Source organism: Capricornis sumatraensis, chromosome 3, assembly GCF_032405125.1.
Source record: "Capricornis sumatraensis isolate serow.1 chromosome 3, serow.2, whole genome shotgun sequence".
In the NCBI taxonomy this organism is placed as follows: Eukaryota; Metazoa; Chordata; class Mammalia; order Artiodactyla; family Bovidae; genus Capricornis; species Capricornis sumatraensis.
This window is the reverse complement of record NC_091071.1, coordinates 165,543,416-165,570,864: the sequence shown is the minus strand read 5'-3', so window position 1 is coordinate 165,570,864 and position 27,449 is coordinate 165,543,416. Positions and strand designations below refer to the sequence as shown.

Below are 27,449 nucleotides of genomic sequence, written 5' to 3'. Positions count from 1 at the left end.
GCTGATGGGTTTTATTTAGTGTATAACATTCATCAAACACCAGTCTCTGGCTTCTAGAAAAGTTGTTCAGATGACAGTTATTTTCTGTGGTCTTTGACTACCGAGAGCAGAAGTAAATATAGTAGACCCAGAGGTATAGAAAAGAGCTTTACTCCTTCCCGGGGGAAGTGAAAGACGTAAAACTCTGAATCAGGTGTACAGATTAGGCTTTGGTAAGATAACATTTTTTTGAAGTCTTACCTCCAGAGAACCACATGAACTTTTAAGAATGTTAGAGGCAGTGTGGCAGAGAGAGTTTAAGGCAAAAATTAAATTTTGAAAAGGTGTTTGACCTTTTCTCATAGAGGTTGAATCTCCCCAGTGTATTTCACTGGGGCCTGTACTTAGAGGTTAGAAAAGTAGGCTCTTGAAAGCCAAGTACCATAACCAGATAAAATGCTTGGTTCTTTACCAAACACCCAGTCTAACTGAATAGATCACTCTGACCCAAAATCACTTTCATAAGGTAAGATATTTTGGGAAATCTGGGTTGGTTCTTGTTTGTTTGTCTTGAAGTGAGTATTTCTTTTGGAGTATAGTGAAAATACCTTGACACAAGAGTAAATCTACATGAATCAGCATAGACTTTAAAACTTTGTAGAGGAATTCAATTAAAGTATAACACTCATGGCACAAAAGGATCCAGATTGTAAACCATATACAGTTTACCCTTGAACAACATGGGTTTGAAGTGCACAGGTCCACTTACACAGATACTCTTCAGTAGTAAATAACACAGAATTCACAGAGGTGAAGGAATCTTTGATACCAAGGGCCAACTAAGTTATGTGCAGATTAAGCCCCACATTGTTCAAGGGTCAGCTGTAATGATAACACGGTGCCTTTTTTACTTCACCTGTGTTCCTGAAAAACTGTTTTGGGTCAGCACAAGGCAAGGTACATTTTTCACTAGAGTGTGTCCGTACATTCATCCTTTACTCAGTGTACCTGTGGAAGGCTGCTGATGGCTGACAGGAGACTCATTTTTCCATTCCTCAGTGCACTGAGATCAGTACCAGCAACGTATGAAACCGAATACAGCTAAGAGTGGACTGACAGTGTTCTGCCTCCAGCCAGCCCTAAAATCTTTTTAAACAGGTCAGCCAGTATTTGTAACTTTCCCAGAGAGAACTGCTTGCCAAATCCATGACACTCCCTTCTCTGTTTAGAAAAAAGTATGTCCAAAGGGTACTTAGTGATCCTTTGCTAAGAAGTTTTTTTTTGTTTCTTGGTTACAGATTCGGCCGTATGTTTCTAAACAGCCCCTGTAAGGTTGAGAGAAAAAAGGTTAAGTTTAAACTTTGCAACTTAATACAGTATATAATAAAGTTTTTGTGATTTTTTTTTTTTTTTTGGCTGTGCTGTGTGGCTTGCAGGATCTCAGTTCCCTGACCAAGGGTTGACCAGGCCCCAAAGCATTGAGTCCTAATCACTGGACCATGATGGGAATTCCCATTATAAGGTTTTTAACAATGAATTTCTGAAGCTTAGTGCAGATATGTTAGGGAGAGCTTGCTAGAGTGATTTGCATCTAATCAGGGATGACTTTGGTAGGGGCTCACTAAAAATTTCATCTGCTCACATTAACTTTACACAGGTATAACAAGGTCTGAAATTCTGTAGTTTTTGATTCTTTGGATTAATCATTGTCTTCTCCCAGTTGTACTTTTCATCTGATCCACACAAAGGTGTTTAGCAGCTCATTTTCTTCAGTTACAGGGTTCTAGTAATCTCTCAAACAACAAGCATGGTCTGTTATGCCTAGATAAAACACAGTAGAAGACAATTCTAGTATGGGAGTTCCCTGGTGGTCTAGTGGTTAAGATTGGGTGCTTTTACTGCCATGGCTGGGGTTCAGTCTTTAGTTGGGGAACTCTTGCAAACTGGAGGAGCCAAAAAAAAAACCTAGTAATTTAGGAAAAGCATCAGTTATAATAGTTACTAATAAATTTGTATCCAAGATGTAGGGTTAACTAGGAAATTAATAAAGATTTATGGACTTAATCTAATATCCAATTTCATCTTTTTTAATCCTTAGTGTCTCTCTAAGAGAATCCAGGACTTTTATAAAGAATGTGAGAACATTGGAATGTAAAGAAATCACTGGATAGGTGTGTTGCTTGTCTCACAAATGAAGCAATAATCAATGTCCTTTGGTCTATAAACAACACCCTCTTCAGCTTTTTAAGTGACTGTTAACAGGTTGCTTTAGCCTTGGCCTCCTTAGTCATAGTCTGAATTAGATGTCCTAACTGCCCTCTCTGCTATTCTAAGGAAACTGTTTATGAATAGCAGATAGGGTCAGGTAGGGTGAGGAAAGTAAGAATGCACAGAGCCTAGATGTTTTATCCTGTTCCAGATTTCCTGGTGACAATCAGGGTATGTTTTAAGTCCTACTAGAAACTGAAACATCGCAAAGGAAGCCTGAATACTTGAACCAGGCAACTTGGAGGTATGTGTCATCCTGTTACTCCTAAATGATGTAATTTGTTACTGGACACACCATTTTTTTTGAGGCATTAGTCTTGTTAGGAAAGCGGCAACAGGGCAGACACCACTCTTGTAACCGTAAATATCACCTTGAGACGGTGTCTCGATTCCACCTGCCTCAGAAGTGGGAGCATTAACCTGTTCCAGGCTCTTAGGTAGCATAGCCCTTAAAAAAAAAAAAAAAAAAAAAATTTTCTTTCTGTTCCTGGATAAGCACAATTTGACAGTTTTCCCCTCAATTTTTTTTTTTCTGCTTTTCACTGTCAAATTTCTCATGAGCAACATCTGCCCTCCCCACCATCCCCTCAGCCAGTGTTGGTTGAGATTTGGGGAGCAGCAAAAACTGACTTGTAAGTTGCGAGCTCTTCAGCAAGGCCGACTCTTAGCTGCTCCATCTCTTTGTTCTTCTGTTGCTGGAGTTGCACCCCGCTTCTTAGCTGCCTCTGTCGTTCTTCCATTTCCTCCAGCTGTTCCTGTATGAGGGCCAAGCACATCTCTAATGAGCCAAATAGTAAAAAACCTGACGTCCATTATTATAAAGCATTTCTTTACACATTGTTTATCTCCACAGCAGTGTTGAGATTGAGGAAATGAGATTCAGAGAACGTATTTTGACAGGGATGTTTTTGAAAATGGTGACCCAAAAGCAGTCTTGCCTGAAGTATTGGGGAGGATTTTGATCACCTAGTTGGTGAACTAAGAATTTTTATAGACCCTTAGTGTGCAAGTTTGTTTCCATTAAGATAATCAGTTTTTAATAGTACCCTACAACTTAATTGAAGTTGAAAGAAACCAAGTGTTTATGTAAGCAGGTATATTTGAATAACTGAAGCTCCTTGAAGTCAGACATAGCTTTACTTAGTACTTACCACAAGACAGACAAGCAGATGCTTAATTAATGAGGGTATCATGGTTAATTTCCTATATCCTTTGCTTATTATATCAGGGCAATTTGTTCTAAAGTGCTAATTTGGAAAATGAAGGTGCTATGCCCTGGAGGCCCTTGCGTCTCAAGATAACTTTCCCATTGTGCCAAAACCAGGCAGGATCATTCTACAGATTTTCTCTGTGGATTAATGTCTGGAATGATGTAAGGAAGATGTCAGCAAGTCAGTCTGTGGCTTGCGTACTAGCTGGCATGGATCCTCAGCGTGGGGGACTTGGGAAGGAAAGGGAGTGCTGAAATTGGAAGGCATATTTTTAAGGGGCAATGACTTTATCTCAGATTTTGAAGAATATAAACTTGGGATCCAGTTCGGGTGCATATTCTTAATGGTGGTTGCTCAGTTGTGTCCAACTGTTTGCAACCCCATAGGCTCTCTAGCGCACCAGGCTCCTCTATCCATGGGATATTCCAGGCAAGAATACTGGAGTGTTGCCATTTCCTTCTCCAAGGGATCTTCCCCATCCAGGGATTGAACCTGGGGCCCTGCATTGCAGGGGGTTTCTTTACCAACTGAGCCAACAGGGAAGCATGTTCTAAATAGAATGATGTAAATAATTTGTTCTCTGAGTCATCCTTGGTATACCTGAGACATGTCAGTCTGCAGCGTTTGATACTGTAGCTGAATCTCAGCTTTCATCATATATTGTCAAAAGGTCGTTTTTTAGTGCCTAGTCAGGTGGCATAGTGGTAAAGAATCCACCTGGCTATGCAGAAGACTGAGAAACTTGGGTTTGATCCCTGGGTTGGGAAGATCTGGAGTAGGAAATAGCTACTCATTACAGTATTTTTGCCTGGGAAATCCCATGGACAGAGAGGCTTGGCAGGCTATAGTTCATGGAGTCACTAAGAGTCATATGACCGAGCAACATCCAACACATAACCATGCTTTGACACCATGCAGAAATGTGGCTTTACCATCTAAGAGTGTGTTATTTAAAAGCGTCTGTATACCTCTGCCCCAGTTTCCCAAGCCTTGTATCTAGTAAACCTGTCATTTGCTGGATATACAAAAGAACATGCTTGTAAAGACAATCTGTACTGTCACTGATAAGCTCTTGACAGGGAGAAGCTGTCACAGAATGAAGTATTAATACAGTGACAGAAATGAAGGACAATCTCCATTCTTTATCCTATGTAGCATCACTGGGTTAACATTTTAAAAAGTGCTTTATCAGGACTTCCCTGGTGGTCTAGTGGTTAAGACTGTGCTTCTACTGCAGCAGGGCACAAGTTTAATCCCTGGTCAGGAAACTAACATCCCACATGGTGCAGCCATAAAAAAGTGTTCTATCACTCAGTCTCCATAGGCTTTCCACTTTCTTTAGTCTGGCGTTCAGACTCCTGCTAGTTTGACCCTCACTTCTAACTAGGACCTCCATTACTCCTCTAGTCTACACTGTCCAATATGGAAGTCACTAGCTACATGTGGCTTTTGTTTTGTTTTGTTCTTGTGGCCACGCTGTCTGGCATGTAAGATCTTTAACTCCCAATCAGACTGTAGGTTCTTGGATCTTAGTATGTCTGGCACCCTGCACATAAAATGCTTATTGATGTGAAGCGTGCAGATAGTAAGCATATTCCATCTTGGCACTAGAAGTCTTCCAGTTTCAAGGTAAAAACTTGATCATTCTCAGCAAACTCACCCCACGCACTGCAACCAGTCACCAAATCTGCCCATTTTCCCTCACATCTCTCTCCTCTTCCACTAAGTGGTCTTTCCAGGCTCTTTGAATCTACCCTCCAACACTGCCACTTAGAGTGCCACTTACTTCTGTGCCAGGCACCATTAGAAGTGCTTTACGGATACTACTAACAAGTTCATTCCTCACAGCAGACCCATTAATCCCATTTTACATGTGAAGGAGCTCAACCACAGGTAAGTAATTTGTCCAAGGTTTCACAGTTAGTGGTAGACCCAGGATTTGCCAGTAGCTTAGAGCTTATACTCTTAACAGTTGCTTTACTGCCTTCACATAAATAGATAAAGTAGAGAACATAGATGCATGGGTGCTAAGTTGCTTCAATAGCCTGCGACCCTAAGGACTGTAGCCTGCCAGGTTCCTCTGTCCATGGGATTCTCCAGGCAAGAATACTGGAGTGGGTTCCCATGCCCTCCTCCAGGGGATTTTCCTGACCCAGGGATTGAACCCATATCTCTTAACATCTACACTGCTAGGCGAATTCTTTACCACTAGCTCCACCTGGGAGGCCCAGATACATAGACAGGCAGACTCTTAAATGGTCTTCAAACTTTCCCATGAAACCCCAGGAGGAGGCCGTGGCTGGAGTGTGCTTGTCACTCTAGTTAGTAGCTCTACTTTTACCTGTGGGTTTTTTTTGTTTTTTTGCTTTTTAATGTTTACACGTTGCCATTCCATATAACATTGTTTTTGGGGAAAAGTCTGTGGCTTTGAAGGAAACCTTTTCAGGAAAACCGCTGACCTAAAGAATACATAAAGCCCTTTACAATCTGGTCCCATGCTACTTCTCCAGCCTCATACACGTCTCAGATTTGTTATGGTTCAGGCACACTTCCCATAACATGTCTGTGTTTCACGCTCTATGAGCGGTTCCCTTGGCCTAGAATGGTCTTCGTCCCTTGTCTACACAGTGAATTCATTCTTTTAAGACTCAGCTCAAACACCTTGTAGCATGAACTTGAACTGGATTTCCCAGGGTTACATCCGACCTCCATCCCTTCCTAGCTGTGTAACCCTGGACAAATGACTTCTGTGACTCACCTGTTTACTTGTTTCTCAAATGGTGACAATAGTACACCTATCTCAGAGGTGAGAATTAAATGAATTATTACATGTAAAGAACTTCAAGTACACGCTAGCTATTTTTAATCCTTGTATGAAATTTCCCCCTTATTTCCCCAAGGGTAATTAAACCTGCTTCATCAGTGTAATGTTTTATTCCTGCAACTATTACATTGTCTATCACATTGAAGTATGTTAATTATTTCATTGATTCTAAAACTCACACTTTACATACTTAGATCTAGATGTCTTAGCTTTTAGGAAGTTTTATCTTGTATCCTTCCTGTACTATAAACTTTTTTATCATTAATTTTTTTCTTCTTGGTTCTTTTTCTGTTTTTTAATTTCTTTTTAATTTATTATTTTTTAATTGAACTATAAACTTTTTGAGGACAGTGACTGTCCGGCACCCCTAACCCCTCACCACGAGTTCTCATCTCTTGCCACCACATAGCTCATTGCCTGGCACAAAAAAAGTAGGCTAAATATTTGTTGAATGAATGGGTGATGGTGATGAAAGCAAATTTAAAGTCACCAGGGTGAGGTGTACCCTTGAAAAGTAATCAGATGCCATACATGGCCTTTGGCAAACAGTTTGGGAAAAAGTCATTTCAGAAAGAATTATCTCTGTCAGACCTTTTTTCCCACTTTATTGTGGTATAGAAATAGACTTTCATCAGGGTTGTTTCTCATAGAGTGATCTTTGGAAAGCTGCACAGATAAATCTGAAACAAATCCAGTATAGTGATGCAAATCACTCGGGAAACAGTTCTAGAATTCTAACACTATATAAGGAAATTCTAATCCCAAGGATTCCCTACTTAGTGCATCACCATCTGAGTTAGCCTTGTCTGAAATCTAAGCATCCTCTGACTGACTACTCACCTCTCTGCCCCGCTCATTCTGTAGTGAAAATTATTCTATGTTTGTTCTTTCTTCCCTTCCTTTTCTTTTGCTACTGTTGTTTCCTCTTACCTGTAGTAGTTTCCTAATCAGTCTCCCTTGCCTGTCGGCTCTAGCCCATTTTACACACTGCCACCAATAATGTTTCTAAAAGGAGAGCAAGGGGGACTTCCTGGTGGTCAAGTAGTTAAGAATCTGCCTGCCCTGCCTGCCCAGGGAGATTCCACAAGCTCGGAGCGACTGTCCCCATGGCCACAGCTACTGAGCCCCTGCTCAAGAGCCCAAGAGCCGTGACTGCTGAAGCCCTCGTGCCTAGATAGAGCCTGTGCTCCCAAATGAGAGGCCAGCACAGCAAGAATCTCGTGCACTGGGATTTAGAGTAGGGCCTGCTCACTACGACTAGAGAAAGCCTACATGGCAGCACCAAAGACCCAGTGTAGCCAAAAATGAATACCTTTTTTAACTAAAAAAAGAGCGAGGATCATGTTAATCCCTCGACTAAATTTCTTTAAGGAGCCAACTGACCACTGAATAAAGTCCAGACTCCTTAGGCTGGATTTCAAAGTCTAATGGGATCTGCCCTGACCTACCTCCACAGTTCAACTCACCTCTCAGTTTTTCACCTTTCACCTGCAGCCAAGTTACTAATTATATTTTTATATCTATTTGATTAAATAGTATGTTAATTACCTTCACCTATTTCTTTTATATGGCTATTAGAAAATTTTAAGTGATATTTGAGGCTTGCATTATATTTATGTTGGACAGCACTGGTCTAGATCTTGCCTATACTTCAGTACTTAAATAACACTGTCTTCTGTTACAGGTTCTCTGATTTAATCCATGGCTAAAAATAATCTCATTATCCCATAGCACTCTTATCTGTACCTCTCTTAAATCACATGTTACTTTCTACCCTGGGTTACAGTTATTAAAGTAACATCTGATTGAGTATCAGGTGTTTAAGAATAGTATTTGTTTATGCAAAAATAATTACCACCCTTTCACTAGATTATGACCCAATAAAAAGTGCAGTGGAGGTGGAGGGCAGTGTTGGGTAAGTGAATATGTATAGCTTGAAGGCATTCAATACTATGACCCCAAAACCCTATTCTTTTCATAATACAAGCTATAGAAAGCTTGACAAAATCTTCAGTGAAGTGAATGCAGCCATTTTCAACAGAGGACATCTTCCTTAATGGATAAGTCAAAATCTCTGGGATTTTTAAGTTCATCCAAAAAATGTGTGTTTCAAAAGACAAAAATACTGCTGTGAAAAGCACCACAGTGTGGGGTTCTCATAGCGCCCAGCAGCACAAAGTCAGCACTTAACTGATGCAGACTCAGCCTGGTGGCAGAGATAAGTAAGCCATACTCCCTACCTTCTGAAAGCTCAGCCTGTGGGGGAGAGAACTGTTTATGCACTGAGTGTTTCGATCCCATTTTGTTCTAAAAGGGATTAGGGCTGGCTCACAATCAGAAATAGCTTGAATACGATTGAAATGGTGACAAATGCACAAAAAAGGAAAAGGAGGGATAGAGGTTTATAGATTTCATCCCAGCTTTTTAAGACTGGAAAACTTCAGAGCAGAGATCAGATAGGTGGGACTTGAGAGTGAATACCGCGGAGGGGAGAGAATGAATTCTACCTGGCCTCATTCCCTCCTGCTCTATCTAAACCCGAGGGCGATTCACTCAGAATCGGAAAATGGTGCTATGGAAAGAGCACTGAAATATTTGGGGTTGGTCAGACTAGAGTTCAAATTACTCCGACTCACTGGGCCTCAGTTTCCTCATCTAAGAAAAATGATAATAGTTGACTTGGAGGATTAACAAAGATCATTGGTGTAAAAGTGTCATGGAAACTAAGAGTGCAGGTTAACTTTCAGCCCTAGCAGGCCTGAATGAATGAAATGGAAAATGGCTTAAAGAAGTGAGTGACTGGCCCATGAAACAAATTGCTCTTCCTACCTATGCTAGCCTGGTGGCTCAGATGGTAAAGTGTTTGCCTACAGTGTGGGAGACCTGGGTTTGATCCCTGGGTCAGGTAGATCCCTTGGAGAAGGAAATGGCAACCCTCTCCAGTACTCTTGTCTGGTAAATTCCATGGACAGAGGAACCTTGTAGGCTACAGTCCATGGGGTCGCAAAGAGTCAGACACGACTGAGTGACTTCACTTCACATATGCTAGCATCCTTCAGCCCAAAGACCTTTGGCCCGGTCCCCTTTTTCCTCCCTAGACTAGAAGACTGTCCTTCCTCCCACGCCCAGTGGGCCTACCCGGTACTGCTGCACCTCCTCATCCCGCTTTTGCCTCACAAGGGTGATCTGGTCCTCCAGGTTCCTGTTCTGCAAGTGGAGCTGCTGGGCTTCTGCCTGCAGAGGTCTCAGGGCCTCCTTCATCTCCTGGATCTCGGCCTGGGTTTTCTGCAGAGCTTTGGCCGCAGCTTCTTTCCTCTCTAGGAGCCGCAGCAGCTGAGGCTCGTACTCCTCCTCCAGGCCCTGGCGGCTCTCTGCCATGAGGCTCTCGAACTGGGCAGAGAGCCGCCGGCTCTCCTGGAGAAAGTGCCCATCCCTCTGACTCGGAGGTGCTTCGAGCTGTTGCCGTAACTGCTCCTTCTGCTTCTGATAGGCCTCCCGGAGCTGGGTTAGTTCCTCTGAGAGCTGGGCTGCCCGGGTGGTCAGTGCTTCCCGGAAATCGGCGAACTGGGCCACGTCCTGCCGGCGGCACTCCAGCTGATACTGGTAGGCCACGCACTCCTTGGTCACCTTGAACAGCTTCTGCTTGACCAGCCGGATCTCCTCCCTCAGCCCATCCCTCTCGAGCTCTGCCTGGGCATGCAGTTTGTAGGCGGCCAGGATATCCCGGTGGACCTGCTGCACCTCCTGCAGGGCAGGCTCGCGGAGCAACACAAGCTCATGGATGAGTTGATCCCTCTCCTCTTCCAGCTGGGCCACGGCTTCAATGCACTGCTGGAAACGCCCCTCCAGCAATTCCAGGTCCTCTATGCTCAAGCTCCCCTCTGTGCTGGGACTGGGCCCGGCTTGGAGGCTCTCCTTGGGGTTAGACTTAGCCTCGCTCAGGAGCGTGTCTCCCCTGTGAGCTATCTGCTCTGGGCTTGCGGTCTTCACAGGCTCTTCCACATATAACACCCCCTCCGGCTTCGCTGGCTCTTCCACACATAAAGCCTCCTCCGGCCTCGGCTCCTCCAGGTATAGGGCCTCATCCGGGGCCCTGGTTTCCTCGATGTGCAGCGTCTCCTCCGGCAGTTCAGTTTCTTCCACGTACAGAGCCTCATCAAGGTCGCCTGTGTTCCCCAGGTAGAGAATGTCCTCTAAGTTCAAGGTCCCCTCCAAAGACAGAGTAACTGCTGGGTTCCAGGTCCCCAGCTCATACAGGGATGCAGAGTTCTCCTCTTGAAGAGGAGAAATGACCTCTGGCCTTGTTTCCCTGCAAAAGAAACGACAAGGTGAGAGGGCAGTCACAGTCCTGGGAGGGTTTGTGACTGGAGCCGCCAGGACACAAGCCTAGCCGACAGCAAATTCTCACATCTCGAAGGGCAGTCGTCTGCCCCCTCCCTTCATTGATCCACCACAACACAGCCCATCGCTTAGCTCTGACACCATCCCCACGAGGTAAGTGTTGAGTCTCTACTTCCGTACCATCAAAGGACAGGAACCCACACCTGAGCGACTCTGTTCCACTATCATAAGAAAGTTCTAGTGTTGAGGTATGAACTTCCCCACAGTTTTCACCTGGACTTGATTCTTCTTTCTAGAATCAGATACTCTAATTTCTTTTCCATGTCAGTTCTCTGAACACTTAAAGAGAGCTACTTAAAGAGAACCACCTGAGGAGCCACCCCGCGCCCGAGGGCAGGAGCGGCGGCCGGGAGGAGCAATCGGAGGAGCGGTGGGAGGGTCTAGAGGAGCTATCCCACGTTGAAGGTCAAGGAGATACCCCTCGTCCAAAGTAAGGAGCAGCGGCTGTGCTTTGCTGGAGCAGCCATGAAAAGATACCCCACGCCCAAGGTAACAGAAACCCAAGTAAGATGGTAGGTGTTGCAAGAGGGCATCAGAGGGCAGACACACTGAAACCATACTCACAGAAAACTAGTCAATCTAATCACACTAGGACCACAGCCTTGTCTAACTCAAAGAAACCAAGCCATGCAGGTGGGGCAACCCAAGACGGGTGGGTCATGGTGGCGAGGTCTGACAGAATGTGGTCCACTGGAGAAGGGAATGGCAAACCACTTCAGTATTCTTGCCTTGAGAACCCCATGAACAGTATGAAAAGGCAAAATGATAGGATACTGAAAGAGGAACTCCCCAGGTCAGTAGGTGCCCAATATGCTACTGGACATCAGTGGAGAAATAACTCCAGAAAGAATGAAAGGATGGAGCCAAAGCAAAAACAATACCCAGTTGTGGATGTGACTGGTGATAGAAGCAAGGTCCAATGCTGTAAAGAGCAATATTGCATAGGAACCTGGAATGTCAGGTTCACGAATCAAGGATTATTGGAAGTGGTCAAACAAGAGATGACAAGGGTGAACGTCGACATTCTAGGAATCAGTAAGCTAAAATGGACTGGAATGGATGAATTTAACTCAGATGACCATTATATCTACTACTGTGGGCAGGAATCCCTCAGAAGAAATGGAGTAGCCATCATGGTCAACAAGAGAGTCCGAAATGCAGTACTTGGATGCAATCTCAAAAATGACAGAATGATCTCTGTTCGTCTCCAAGGCAAACCATTCAATATCACAGTTATCCAAGTCTACACCCCAACCAGTAACGCTGAAGAAGCTGAAGTTGAACGGTTTTATGAAGACCTACAGACCTTTTAGAACTAACACCCACAAAAGATGTCCTTTTCATTATAGGGGACTGCAATGCAAAAGTAGGAAGTCAAGAAACACCTGGAGTAACAGGCAAATTTGCCCTTGGAATGCGGAATGAAGCAGGGCAAAGACTAATAGAGTTTTGCCAAGAAAATGCACTGGTAATAGCAAACACCCTTTTCCAACAACACAAGAGAAGACTCTACACATGGACATCACCAGATGGTCAACACCGAAATCAGATTGATTATACTCTTTGCAGCCAAAGATGGAGAAGCTCTACACAGTCAACAAAAACAAGACCCAGAGCTGACTGTGGCTCAGATCATGAACTCCTTATTGCCAAATTCAGACTTAAATTGAAGAAACTAGGGAAAACTGCTGGACCATTCAGGTATGACCTAAATCAAATCCCTTATGATTATACAGTGGAAGTGAGAAATAGATTTAAGGGCCTAGATCTGAGAGATAGAGTGCCTGATGAACTATGGACTGAGGTTCGTGACATTGTACAGGAGACAGGGATCAAGACCATCCCCATGGAAAAGAAATGCAAAAAAGCAAAATGGCTGTCTGGGGAGGCCTTACAAATAGCTGTGAAAAGAAGAGAGGTGAAAAGCAAAGGAGAAAAGGAAAGATATAAGCATCTGAATGCAGAGTTCCAAAGAATAGCAAGGAGAGATAAGAAAGCCTTCTTCAGGGATCAATGCAAAGAAATAGAGAAAAGAACAGAATGGGAAACACTAGAGATCTCTTCAAGAAAATCAGAGATACCAAGGGAACATGTCATGCAAAGATGGGCTCGATAAAGGACAGAAATCGTATGCACCTAACAGAAGAGGAAGATATTAAGAAGAGGTAGCAAGAATACACAGAAGAACTGTACAGAAAAGATCTTCATGACCCAGATAATCATGATGGTATGATCACTCATCTAGAGCCACACATCTTGGAATGTGAAGTCAAGTGGGCCTTAGAAAGCATCACTATGAACAAAGCTAGAGGAGGTGATGGAATTCCAGTTGAGCTGTTTCAAATCCTGAAAGATGATGCTGTGGAAGTGCTGCACTCAATATGCCAGCAAATTTGGAAAACTCAGCAGTGGCCACAGGACTGGAAAAGGTCAGTTTTCATTCCAATCCCAAAAAAAGGCAATGCCAAAGAATGCTCAAGCTACTGCACAATTACACTCATCTCACATGCTAGTAAAGTAATGCTCAAAATTCTCCAAGCCAGGCTTCAGCAATACGTGAACCGTGAACTCCCTGATGTTCAAGCTGGTTTTAGAAAAGGCAGAGGAACCAGAGATCAAATTGCCAACATCCACTGGATCATGGAAAAAGCAAGAGAGTTCCAGAAAAACATCTATTTCTGCTTTATTGACTATGCCAAAGCCTTTGACTGTGTGGATCACAATAAACTGTGGAAAATTCTTCAAGAGATGGGAATACCAGACCACCTGACCTGCCTCTTGAGAAACCTATATGCAGGTCAGGAAGCAACAGTTAGAACTGGACATGGAACAACAGACTGGTTCCAAATAGGAAAAGGAGTACGTCAAGGCTGTATATTGTCACCCTGCTTATTTAACTTCTGTGCAGAGTACATCATGAGAAATGCTGGACTGGAAGAAGCACAAGGTGGAATCAAGATTGCCGGGAGAAATATCAATAACCTCAGATATGCAGATGACACCACCCTTATGGCAGAAAGTGAAGAGGAACTAAAAAGCCTCTTGATGAAAGTGAAAGAGGAGAGTTAAAAAGTTGGCTTAAATCTCAACATTCAGAAAACGAAGATCATGGCATCTTGTCCCATCACTTCATGGGAAATAGATGGGGAAAGAGTGGAAACAGTGTCAGACTTTATTTTGGGGGGCTCCAAAATCACTGCAGATGGTGACTGCAGCCATGAAATTAAAAGACACTTACTCCTTGGAAGAAAAGTTATGACCAACCTAGATAGTATATTCAAAAGCAGAGACATTGCCGACTAAGGTCCGTCTAATCAAGGCTATAGTTTTTCCAGTGCTCATGTATGGATGTAAAAGTTGGACTGTGAAGAAGGCTGAGCGCTGAAGAATTGATGCTTTTGAACTGTGTTGTTGGAGAAGACTCTTGAGAGTCCCTTGGACTGCAAGGAGATTCAACCAGTCCATTCTGAAGGAGATCAACCCTGGGATTTCTTTGGAAGGACTGATGCTAAAGCTGAAACTCCAGTACTCTGGCCACCTCACGTGAAGAGTTGACTCATTGGAGAAGACTCCGATGCTGGGAGGGATTGAGGGCAGGAGGAGAAGGGGACGACAGAGGATGAGATGGCTGGATGGCATCACGGATTCTATGGACGTGAGTCTGAGTGAACTCCGGGAGTTGGTGATGGACAGGGAGGCCTGGCGTGCTGCGATTCATGGGGTCGCAAAGAGTCGGACACGACTGAGCGACTGAACTGAACTGAACTAAAGAGAACACTTAAAGAGTCTTACTGTATAGCACAGGGAACTATATTCAATATCCTGTGATAAACTATAGTGGAAAAGAATATGAAAATATATATATATATATGTATTACTGAATCACTTGGCTGTGCATTAGAAATTAACATAGCAATGCAAATCAACTACTCTTTAATAAAATAAATATTTAAAAAATAAAGGGACTACAACCACTAGTGGTCCAGTGGTTAAGAATCCATCTGCCAATGCAGGGGACGCGGGTTCAATCCCTGGTCCTAGAAGATTCCACATGCCATGCCACAACTACTGAAACCTGCTGCAATGAGAAACCCACACACTTCAACTAGAGAGTAGCCCCTGCTTGCTGCAACTAGAGAAAGTCTACGCACAGCAACAGACACCCAGCACAGCCACAAATGAATGAAATAAAGAGAACTGATTTTTCCTTGACTATTCCATGCAAGCCAAGGTTTCCAGTACCCTCCTCATTTGGGTTACTTCTTACAGGTTCCAAGTTGATTCATTATCCCTTGGGGATAGGTATAGGAAGCAGAATCCAGGTGTACTCTGAGCAGTGAGTCTCTGGACCCTATATTCCTACTGAGGTAGTCAAGATGCCCTTAACATATAGGGCAGCTCTATCGTATTCTTTTTTTGACCACATGCGGCATGTGGCATCTTAGTTCCCTGAACAGGGATCAAACCTGTGACTCCTGCATTGGAAGTGCGGAATCTTAACCAATGGTCACCAGGAAAGTCCCTCTTATTCCCCATAAATGCTGAGTTTGAGTAAAATCCTTAAGACTTTTTCACAGCAAGTGCTTTAAAACCGTATCTCTCGTTCCTGTAAAACCTCATCTTGGAACTGGCCCATCCTTCTAGGCTGTCAGATGCTCTTGAATTCAGATTCTGTGCTTCTAACACATGAGCCCCTTAACACAGCTCCAGCTGCCGGCTCGCTCTCTTGGTTCCTGCTGAGGAATGTACTCTCGCTGCTGTGGCTCTCAAGTGGCTTTAGTCTTTTCTGTTTCAAATGCATCTCACTTACCTTGGATCTCTGAGCAATTCTTTGAAAATATAAAATACTCTGGAAATAATAATAATAAATTACCCTTTTAAAGGTCCTGTTATATGTGCCAGGCTGTTCTAAATGCTTTACATATATTGATTCATTTAATCTTCATACCAATTCTATGAGGTGGTTACATTTATTATTAACATTTTACAGATCAGGAAATGAAGGTTAAAGAGATCAAGTAATTTGTTCAAGGAAACTCAGATACTCAGAGAGTGCCAGTTATAAAACAGACTAAATTTGAATTAAAAAATTTTTTGATAGTGTAAATGAAAAGCCTCACATATGAAACAAAGAATTCGATTTGTATTGGAAAGGTTTACTTGTATCCAGGTTTCAAGCTCTATTTCTTAGCTCCAGGTTCCCAATAAAGACTGTTTTTATTCTAAATCATTGTGTTCTCAGTCCTCCTCTCTACACCCCAGGAATCCGTGGCTTCCCTTTTGTAACCAACCCCTGATGGCACTCGGGAAACCACAAAAGTGTGGCTTCACCAGGCCCCAGACATCACTGGCCTCATTCAACCCCAGCACCTCCACCAACACCTAAAGCTTGCAGACAACGATCACCTAGTCCATTCACTTCCTTTTACCAGACATGGAGTGGGTTGTTTTTTTTTTCACCTAAAGTGCCAAGCATCAGCAAACTCAACTGCCAACAAATTATCCTTCTCTCTGAGCTTGTTACACCTGTATTCTCCAGCTCAGAGAAATATATCACTGTGTATCAGGCTGTATATCAGTGTTGTATTTTTTTAATTGGGTATAGTTGATTTACAGTGTTGTGTTACATTCTGCTGTATAGCACAGTGACTCAGTTATACATCTATTTACATATATACATACATATATATAGATCCACTTTAAGATTATTTTCTCATACAGGCCATTACAGAGTATTGAGTAGCATTCCCTGAGCTATACAGTAGGTCCTTCTTACTTATCTATTTTATATGTAGTAGTGTGTATACATCAGTCCCAATCTTCAATTTATCCCTCTCCCTGCTCCCCCGCCCCCTGTAACCATAAGTTTGTTTTTTACATCTGTGATTCTATTTCTATTTTGTAAATAAGTTCATGTGTACCACTCTTTTAAGAACCACATATAAGAGATATCATATGATACTTGTCTTTCTCTGAAGTAGTCACTCAGTATGACAACCTCTAGGTCCATCCATGCTGCTGCAAATGGCACTGTTTCATTCGAGGCAATGGCACCCCACTCCAGTACTCTTGCCTGGAAAATGCCATGGACGGAGGAGCCTGGTAGGCTGTAGTCCATGGGGTCGCTAAGAGCTGGACACGACTGAGTGACTTCCCTTTCACTTTTCACTTTCCTGCATTGGAGAAGGAAATGGCAACCCACTCCAGTGTTCTTGCCTGGAGAATCCCAGGGACGGGGGAGCCTGGTGGGCTTCCATCTATGGGGTTGCACAGAGTTGGACCCAACTGAAGCGACTTAGCAGCATTCTTTTTTAAGGCTGAGTAATATTCCATTGTATATATGTACCACATCTTCTTTATCCATTCTTCTGTCGATAGACAAGTGGTCTTTAAACAGCCTGCTCACTAAAAACTGATATTTCCATCTCAGAAAGTCTCCAGTCTCCATCCTCCTCTTCAGCCCACTGCCAGGACCCTCATCCACGTCATCATCCCTCAGCTGCACTCTTGTACCAGCCTTCCCATAAGCCTTCTTCTTTCCCATCCCAGTCTAGTTTTGACAGTGCTGCCACTTGCTCTAATATAAAACAATCCATCTTGCTCCACTTCACCCATAGATAGTGAACTGCTTTGCACAGATTCCAGGCCCTTCAAGATGTGGCCCCAACATACCTTTTCAGCCTCACCTTGAATGACTCCCTACTGCCCACGCAATGCTTGACACTCTGGAACACACATTAACTTTATCTATTTATATTTATTTTTATTTACTTGACTATGCTGGGTCTTAGTTGTGTACACAGGACCTTTTAGTTGTGGCATGTGAACTCTTGGTTGCTGCATGTGGGATCTAGTTTCCCAACCAGGGATTGAACCCCGGGGCCCCTGTATTGGGAGTCTTAGCCACTGAACCACCAGGGAAGTCCCTCAGAACATGTGTTAACTTTTAAATCTCCCACTCCTATCCCACAATGTCTAAAGGGTCCAGCTGGGAACATATAGTTCATTGTATACTGCCTGGAGCTCCTCCCACCAAGAAGGATGCCCTGCTCAGCCAGCCAGACCCACCCAGATCCTCAACAGAGTCCCTGCTTTGCCAGCAGACCGCCCTCACATCATGTTCCAGCTGAGTCCTCCACCCTGGAATGACATAATTGCATTCAAGGCAGTATTCTAAGCATTCTCCATAAATACTCAGTTATACGACGCTCACTTGTGTGTGTTAGTCACTTAGTCATGTCCGACTCTTTGTGACCCCATGGACTGTAGCCCGCCAGGCTCCTCTGTCCTTGGAATTCTCTAGGCAAGAATACTGGAGTGGATTGCCATTTCCTTCTCCAGGGGATCTTCCTGACCTAGGGATCAAACCCCCAGTCTCCTGGATTGCAGATAGATTCTTTACCATCTGAGCTATAGGGTTTCTCCCCAATTTATAGATGAAGAAACCAAAAAGCACCAAGTAAAGAACCCACTCAGAGTTCTACAGCCTGTATGTGGTAGAGCCTGTTGAAGGCCGGCAGTCTGGCTCTAGAGCCAGGGCTCCTTTTTACCACTCTCATCTTAGATAGAATAAGCGTTGGGTCCAAAACACCTAACAGATACAGCAGGTATAACAGAGCTCAGCCCTAGAATTCAAAATATATTTATATCTATTTACTTAACACATTTCTACTCATCTTTCAAATCCTGCTGGAACCCCACCTCCTCTGGGAAGCCTGTCCCAGCTGACTTCCATTCTTGTGTCCTCAAGGCACTCCATATGCAGCTCATCTTTGCACTAAGTGCTTTGCGTTCCAAAAGTGCATCTGTCACTCTCCCCTGATAGTCCGTTTCCCGACGACAAGCACAGTTATTCTCTGTATCCCAGGGTGGGGCTCTGTAGATGTAGGCAGCGGCAACTGACTGAGCTCCAAGGAGGAAACTTGCCCAAGGTCAAGTGGCAGGACTGGACGTAGAGTCCAGGTCTCCTGACTTACAGGCAGCGCTGTCCCCACACACGGTGTTGCCTCAGTCACCTCACCCGAAGTGCCAGGCCTCTGGTAGCTGCTGCCCTCACCCAGCTGCCTCTCTCTAAAGAGCTGTGGATGGAGAAGGAAATGGCAACCCACTCCAGTATTCTTGCCTGGAGAATCCCATGGACAGAGGAGCCTGGCAGGCTACAGTCCATGGGGTTACAAGAGTCAGACGCAACTTAAGAGACTAAACCACCAGAGAAAGACTACCCCCAGTTTGGCAGCAAGTGACAACTGGCCTTAAGATTTCTTTTTTTTTTTTTTTTCCCCTGATAGAAAAAGAAAACACTTGGAAAATGAAAATAATAAATTTTCTATTCAAATGTTAAAAAAAAAAAAAAGAGCCAGGGAAAAGTAGATTATGGGAGGCCTCCCTGGTGTTCCGGTGGTCAAGAGTCTGCCTTGCAATGCAGGGGACGAGGGTTTGATCCCTGGTTGGGGGACTTTGTTGTTGTTTAGTTACTAACTTGTGTCCAACTCTTTTGATACCCCATGGACTGTAGCCCGCCCGGCTTCTTGGCCCTTGGGATTTCCCAGGCAAGAATACTGAAGTGGGTTGACATTTCCTTCTCCAGGGGATCTTCCCGACCCAGGGATTGAGCCCGTATCTCCTGCATTGTTACCACTGAGCCAACTGGAAGCCCTGGCTGGGGACTACAGGTCCCCTAATGAAACATGCCATAGAGCGCTAAGCCTGCGTGCCACGACTAGAGAGCTCCACAACTACAGAGCCCTCGTGACACAATGAAGATCCCACACGCTGCAACTAAGACCCAAGGCAGCCAACAAGTAAATGAATGTTTTGTTTTAAGTAGACTACAGGAGGTCTAGGGGCAAGGCAGCCAGCTCAGCTGGGGCCCCTGACCTCAGGCCTCCTTGGGCGCCAAGCAGCCTGCCTCTGCTACTCTGTCCCTGTCCCTGTAGGATCCCAGCAGCTCCCAACCCCGGCCATCAGAGCTGCACCTGGGCATGTTTTTGATACCATGCAGGCCCGGGTTGGTGTGTGGCTGGCTCTGCGTGTACAACAGTACAGGTGAGTGCATGTGTAAAACTAGGCATGTGTGGTGGTGACAGGGAAGAGGTGACAGGTGTGTGTGTGACTGCACTTCTACCTCTTGGTACAAGAGGAAGTCCAGGGCTACAGGCTGAGCTGGGGCAGAAGCGCTCCCTACTCGCCCCAAATCCATCAGCCACAGGTCCCTTCCCCCTCACCAGGGGCAAGCTGATAGTGTGGATGATGGAGAGGGCTTTCCCTCCAGGGCCCCGTACAGCCAAGGTTCTCCTGCTGATCTGGGATTGGGGACCCTCCCCCCACGCCCTCTCAGGCCCAAGACCAGAGAAAATGAGCTGCCTGAACAGACTCAACTCCAAGCTGGCAGCCGTCCAACCTTGCACCAAGTCTCTCCCACACGGCAAATTCAGCGACTTGGAGGGTTCCATGTCCAGCTGTATTTGGGGTGAGGAAGGAAAGAAAATGGGGAGGGTCTTTGGCCACTATGGGCCATCCGGCATCTGATGGTTGATGCCGGCTAGTGTGAAGGGGTTAATCCTCACATCGCCCGTGGGAGGCGGAGGGGGAATTATGAAAAGCCCCCAGACCAGCGGAGGTGTCGGAACCCCGGGCCCCCCGCCTCGCCCCGGGCCAGACTCCGCTATCACCCTTGGCGGGTGGCTCCACCCTGTGCCCCACCCCCGCCTGGACCACCGCCCGCGTCTGGCGAAAGGCGCTCCTGGGGAGAAGGGATCCGCCTAGCACCCCCACCCCAGGAGGGGGTGGTGGCCCGGGCCTGAGAAGGTCCTTTCCTACCTCGCGGCCTGGGCGGAGCCGTCCCCGCCGCGCCGGGGCTCCGGGCTGGCCATGGCTGCGCGACCCGGGCTGGGCGGCCGCGGTATTAATAGTCGGCCCCGCCGGCCGCCCGCGCCCGCCAGCCGCACTGCCAGCTGCAGCCGACACCGGATCCGCCGGCCCGGGGCGGGCGCGCCCACTTGGCCCGGGCTCCGGCCGCGGGAGGAGGGAGCGGGCCTCGCGGCCCGGGGGCGGAGAGAGGCCGCCCCTCCCGGGACCAGCGCGGGGGGTGGAGTCGGGTGGGATGGGTGGAAGGTGTGGGAGGGGAGGTTGGCATCTCTAAAACGCCACCTCGGGGTCTTCCCGGGTCTTCTTTCTCCCCATCCTTCCCTTCCGAGTGTCCCCAGTTGCAGGACCGGGGAGGAAGGTGGCTCTGCCTTAGAAGGGCGCTCTTCCTGCCCGGCCAGCCCGGGAAGGGGACAGGGTGGGTTGAGGGCCTTGGGGGAGTCGGCACCCTGCGCGCTGCCCGCAAGGAGGTCGGGGGTGTCCGCCGCCGCCTGGCGCCCTGCGATAAACCCCTCGCCTGAGCACTGTGCACCCGCAGCTGTCGCCCAGGGCTGGGAGGAGGAGGGGGGACAACGCCACACCCCGTGCGTTTGGGGACAGTCGGGAGCCTGGGGCAGGGCGGTGGGAGGACCACGTGGGAGGGTTGAGTCCATATGTAACCTCACTTCCTGTTCCCCCCTCCCACGCCGCGAGGGTTAAGGGGCCTCTCCGCTTGTTCCACCTGTCATCACCCACCCCCCGCACCCCGCTTCTGTCCACTCCTAGGCGTGACCCCTCCCCCAGGTCCTTAGCCCCGCCAGGGTCAAGATCAAATTCCACACTAAAGGCTGTCTGGGTCCCTGAGCGGGAAGTGGCCAGGCCCCTTCCCAGACCTGGGCCTCTGGCATGCTTCCTCCTGATGCTTTCGTTTCCACTTAGCCCCTCTGTCTGGGGAGGTCTTTGACTCAATCGCAGAAGAATGCCAGGCACTATAACAAGCGGAGGGGCTGGATGTGTTTAATCAGAGAGGCCTTGAGTAAGGGGTGGGGGTGGGGCGGCCGTGTGGAACCACTTGTGGGCCAGTGTGTTGTGATCTGTAGGCCTGCTGGCTGTGTGCATGCAACATGATTGTGTGTGCACTGTGTGGAGAGGGAGACTGTGGAACTGTTGTGTCCACATGTGACTGATGACTGTGGGGTGCACGTCTGTGAAGGGGGTATGTGGGTAGGTGACTGTGATCAGGGGGAGGGATTATGCGAGTGGTGATGGTGCTGGTTGTGGAGTGTCTGCGAGGCTGGCTGTTGTGACTGTGTTGTGGGGCATCTATATAGTTGTGTGTGTGGTTGTGTGCCTGAGAGAGACTGGGGACTGAAGTGTGTAGGTGTGGGAGGGGGTGCTCACAGCAGCTCTATGGCGTGTCTTCTGAGTGTGACTAGGGCCCCCGAGTATATGGTCATTAATCCATGTTTCTGAGTGTGCTGCCTGGTGTGGTATATTTATATCTCTGTCTAGTGCAAGGGGGTGGGGGATTAACACCCAGGGCAGCCAAATATACCCTTGTAAGGTATGCACAAGAAAAAGTCAGGTTTTGGAGGCTGCTGGTCATTTTCTGACTTACCTCAAAAATATTCCAGGGGAGGAGGTTGGCAAGGCCTCCGGGGCTGGTCATTTGACAGCCGCTGCCAGTCCGAGGGGAGCTGAGGGAGCCCGGGGAAGGCCTGCCAGCAGCACTGTTTAGTGTGGCGCTAGGCAACAGGCAGAAAGGGTGGCGCTGAGGACTGTCCCTTCCCCTCCAGCCCTCAGTGCAGGACCTGGCTCCAGGCAGCCCCTCAGCACTGATTCCTTAACCTGTCTCAACCTCCCCCTAAGCGCTTCTTCAGGCTGAAACACTGAATCCCCTGGGGTCCCAGAAACACCTCTAGCTCTTTGTTTTTGCTGTTCCCTCTGCCTGGAATACCCTTCCAGCTCTTCACATTCACTAATCTTCAGGTCTCAGCTTACATATCATCGCCTCAGAAAGGCCTTATGCCCATCCCCTACATAAATGTCCATCCATGTACCGTGTGTCCCGTCACCCTGTTTATTATACTGCAGTCTTTAATAATATTGTTCATTTTCCATTCCTTCCTTTTCTGCTTCCCCCACTAGAATGGAAGGCAGGAAGAACACTTCTGTGTCCCCAGGGCCAGCACAGTACATGTAAAATCTCAAAAACTTATTGAATGAATGAAGGAAAGAAGGATAATCCTCCCTAGGCCAGTTCAGGCAACATTTGATGCCTGTTGTGTGCCAGGTCAGGGACACTTGCCACCAAAGAGTCCCTTTGAACTCAAGGAAACAGATACACACATGTGCCCAGGCTGTGTACACCAAGGCAGAGGGAGGTGGGTGAGGCCACAGGACTCCATTCACTCAGCAAACATAGGCACTTGTCCTGGACTGGGCCCTGTGTCAGAGCAAATGGCCTTCTTTGGCCCAGGGCCCTGCCTGCAAAGAGCTCACAGTGAAGAGGATGCTAGAACTGTACCCTGGGGAGACAAACCCCTACAGAGAATAATGCCAAATCACTGAGCTGAGTGATAGGCGAGTCACTGGGAACTGAGGAAGCCAGGGATGGGAGAGATTTACTCCAGGCCTGGAAACAGCCTCCTGGTCGAAGTAACTTGGGCCTTGGAGAGGACAAGGGTGTGTTACGGTGTCAGGCTGCTTGGAGAGACAACCACAGCCCTCTGCCTCTCAGCCCCTCCACAAAGCTGAGTTCACAAAGAGAGGAGAAACCTCCTGGCTGCCTACTCTTTGCCTACCCTGAATTCTCTGTGCTTCTCTGCCCTGCCCTGTGTCCAGGGGCTGACTCTCGCTGACCTTGGCCTCCTTGCCTTATGGTTTCAGGTGAAGTTTGGCTAGTAGGAGACATTGCCAGAGGATCAGAGGGAAGGAGGAGAGTGAGACCAGGATATTTATAATACTGTTATTTTTTTTCATTGTTCAATTGCTAAGTTGTGTCCAACACATTGCAACCCCATGGACTGCAGCCATCCAGGTTTCCCTGTCCTTCTCTCTCTCCCGGAGTTTGCTCATGTCCGTTGAGTCAGTGATGATATGATTTTGGCAGGTACTATGTTCCTCCAGTAAAAGACACAGCTTCTGTTGAGTGGCCAGCGACCATGGATATGAGTCTGGCCAGGTTCGTTAACAAGGCTCCCTCCCTTACCTCTTCAGGCCCTGAGACTAGTGACTAGATTCCACTGTTGTGAGCCCCAGGGCGGTTCACTGTTTGTGCCCACACCTCTGTAAATAGCTCCTTCATTAAACCTTCTTCTAAACAACAAAATTCTGTAAAGCAATTATCCTTCCAAATAAACTAATTTAAAAAAAAAAAACAAACCTTCTTCTGGCAAATGCTTTGAACGGTCCTTTGCTTCCTGCTGAGACCACTAACGTAAGAACTAGACCTAGGGATGATAAGTCCTTGGCAGAGAATTTGGGGAGATATTCCTTCTTTCTTAATTTTCTTGGCTGTGCCATATGGCATATGGGATCCTAGTTCCCCAACCGGTGACCAAACCCAAGCCAGGGAAGTTCTGAGGAGACCCTCTTTTTAAATCACAACTCAAAACTGGAATCAGAAGATGTGGTGAACTATTACAAAGCCACAGTAACCAAAACAGCATGGTACCGGCATAAAAACAGAGACATAGGTTAACAGAACAGTATAGAGAGCCTAGAAATAAACCTGCACATGGGCTTCCCTGGTGGCTCAGAGGGTAAAAGCGTCTGCCTGCAATGCAGGAGATCTGGGTTCGTTCCCTGGGCCAGGAAGATCCCCTGGAGAAGGAAACGGCAATCTACTCCAGTACTCTTGCCTGGAAAATCCCATGGACAGAGAATCCTAGTAGACTATACAGTCCATGGGATCGCAAAGAGTTGGACATGACTGAGCGACTTCACTTTCACTAACGTATAACCACCCTTATGGCAGAAAGTGAAGAGGAACTAAAAAGCCTCTTGATGAAGGTGAAAGAGGAGAGTGAAAAAGTTGGCTTAAAGCTCCACATTCACAAAATGAAGATCATGGCATCCAGTCCCATCACTTCATGGGAAATAGATGGGGAAATAGTGTCAGACTTTATTTTTTTGGGCTCCAAAATCACTGTAGATGGTGACTGCAGCCATGAAATTAAAAGACGCTTACTCCATGGAAGAAAAATTATGACCAACCTATACAGCATATTGAAAAGCAGAGACATTACTTTGCCGACTAAGGTCCGTCTAGTCAAGGCTATGGTTTTTCCAGTAGTCATGTATGGATGTGAGAGTTGGACTGTGAAGAAGGCTGAGCGCCAAAGAATTGATGCTTTTGAACTGTGGTGTTGGAGAAGACTCTTGAGCGTCCCTTGGAGGAGATTCAACCAGTCCATTCTGAAGGAGATCAGCCCTGGGATTTCTTTGGAAGGAATGATGCTAAAGCTGAAACTCCAGTACTTTGGCCACCTCATGCGAAGAGTTGACTCATTGGAAAAGAGTCTGATGCTGGGAGGGATTGGGGGCAGAAGGAGAAGGGGACAACAGAGGATGAGATGGCTGGATGGCATCACGGACTCGATGAACGTGAGTCTGAGTGAAGTCCGGGGGTTGGTGATGGACAGGGAGGCCTGGCGTGCTGCGATTCATGGGGTCACAAAGAGTCGGACACGACTGAGCGACTGAACTGAACTGAACGTATAACAGTGGAGGCAAGGGTATACAAGGGAAGAAAGAAAATCTCTTCAGTAAATAGGCAATAGGAAAAACTGAACGGTTACATGTAAAAGAATGAAGTTAGAGTATTTTCTCACATCATATGCAAAAATAAACTCAAAATGGATTAAAGACCTAAATGTAAGACTGGAAGCCATAAAACTCCTTGAAGAAAACATAGGCAGAACACTGACATAAATCATAGCAATATTATCATCACTCTGTCTCCTAAAGCAAAGGAAATGAAGGCAGAAATAAACAAATGGAACCTAGTTAGACATAAAAGCTTTTGCAAAGGAAACTATCAACAGAACAAAAAGGCAATCAGCTGAATCAGAGGAAATATTTGCTAATGATATTATCAATAAGGAGTATATAAATGTATAAACATATAAAATATATAAATAACTCATACAACTCAACATAAAAAAAAAATTGAAAATGGACAGAAGACCTAAATAGACATTTTTCCAGGAAAGACCTACAGATGGCCAACAGGCATGTGAAAAAGATGCTAACCATCATTAATAACTGGAGAAATGCAAATTAAAACCACAATGAAATATCACTTCACACCTGTCAGAACAACTGCCATCAAAAAGACCACAAGTAGCTCTTTCCCATCTTGAAAGATGGCAGGTGAAAAGGCTGAGAAGCCAGATACGAAGGAGAAAAAACCTGAAACAAAGAAGGCTGATTCTGATGGCAAAGCTAAAAAGGTTAAGAAGTGCCGCTGAAATCCTGTCCTGGTCAGAGGAATTGGCAGATACTCCCAATCGGCTATGAATTCCAGAAAGGCCTTGTACAAAAGGAAGTATTCAGCAGCTAAATCCAAGCTGAAAAGAAAAAGCAGCTGAAGGTTCTTGCTACTGTCACAAAACCAGTTGGCGGTGACGAGAATGTGTGTGCGTGCTAAATTGCTTCAGGCCTGTTAGACTCTGCAACCCCATGCACTGGGGCCTGCCAGGCTCCTCTGTCCATAGGATTCTCCAGGCAAGTATACTGAAATGGGTTGCCATCCCCTTCTCTAGGGGATCTTCCTGCCCCAGGGATTGAACCTGGGTCTCTTGAATTGCAGGCAGATTCTTTATCATCTGAGACACCAGGGAAGCCCAAGAATGGTGTTTCCCTAGTGATTGAATTTCACAAAATGCCTAGGTATTATCCTACTGAAGATGGGCCTGGAAAGCTGTTGAGTCTTGGCAAAAACCCTTCAGTAACATATGAGAAAACTGCATGCTAGCATCTCTCCTGGGCCCATTCTGAGCATCCTCACTGAGTGCCACAAAGGTGAGACGGTTGTTTCCCTGAAACAGGTGAACAATGGCTTGCTACTTGTGACTCGGTCTTTCCCCTCAATCGAGTTCCTGGGTATAGAACAACATTTGTCATTGCCACCTCCACTAAACTGGATATCAGTGGTGTGAAGGCCCCAGAACACCTCACTGATGTTTACTTCAAGAAGAAGGGGACTTCCCTGGCTACCCGGTCGTTAGAACTCCACATGTCTGCTGCAGGGGGCACTGGTTTGATCCGTGGTCAGGAAAGTAAGATCCTGCAAGCCCAGTGGCGTGGCCAAAAAAGAAAAAAAACTATGTAAGCCAGGCACCAGGAAGGTGAGATCTTCGATGGGGAGAGAAAGAAGTATAAAATTACAGAGCAGTGCCAGGGTGATCAGAAAGCTGTGGACTCACGGATTCTTCAAAGAATCAAAGCTGTTCCTCAGCTCCAAGGCTATTTCTACTCTGTGTTTGCTCTCACAAATAGAATTCATCCTTGCAAAATAGTGTTCTAAACTTCTTATGAAGAACCTAATTAAATAACTGGTCCATTAAAAAAAATCATAAATAACAAATGTCGGTGAGGATGTAGAAAGAAGGGAACTCTAGGGAAATTCCCTTGGTGGTCCAGTGGTTAGGGCTCCATGCTCTCACTGCCAACAGCCCAGTTTTTATACCTGATCAGGGAACTAGGATCCCACAAGCCACCCACTGTGGCCAAAACATAAATTACAAAGAAGGGACTCCTCATATACTGTGAGTGGAAATGTAAATTGGTGCAGCCACTGAGGAAAAAGGTGTGGAGGTGTCTTAAAACTCTAAAAATAGAACGGCCATCAGTTCAGTTCAGTCACTCAGTTGTGTCCAACTCTTTGCAACCTCATGGACTAAAGCATGCCAGGCTTC

The 27,449-nt window shown here is 46.1% G+C and overlaps 1 protein-coding gene and 1 pseudogene across 1 annotated transcript; one reads left to right on the top strand and one right to left on the bottom strand.

Moving 5' to 3' along the window:
- Positions 1-1,231: 1,231 nt before the first annotated feature.
- Positions 1,232-20,555, bottom strand: SYNC (syncoilin, intermediate filament protein). The gene is made up of 4 exons (XM_068969609.1): positions 20,503-20,555; positions 9,421-10,591; positions 2,878-3,002; positions 1,232-1,304 (listed from the first exon to the last, which is right to left on the bottom strand). Exons 1-4 carry the CDS (start codon positions 20,553-20,555, stop codon positions 1,232-1,234), a joined length of 1,422 nt encoding a protein of 473 aa, XP_068825710.1.
- Positions 20,556-25,895: 5,340 nt separating this feature from the next.
- On the top strand, positions 25,896-27,058 carry LOC138076848 (large ribosomal subunit protein eL6-like; annotated as a pseudogene).
- The last annotated feature ends 391 nt before the right edge of the window (positions 27,059-27,449 follow it).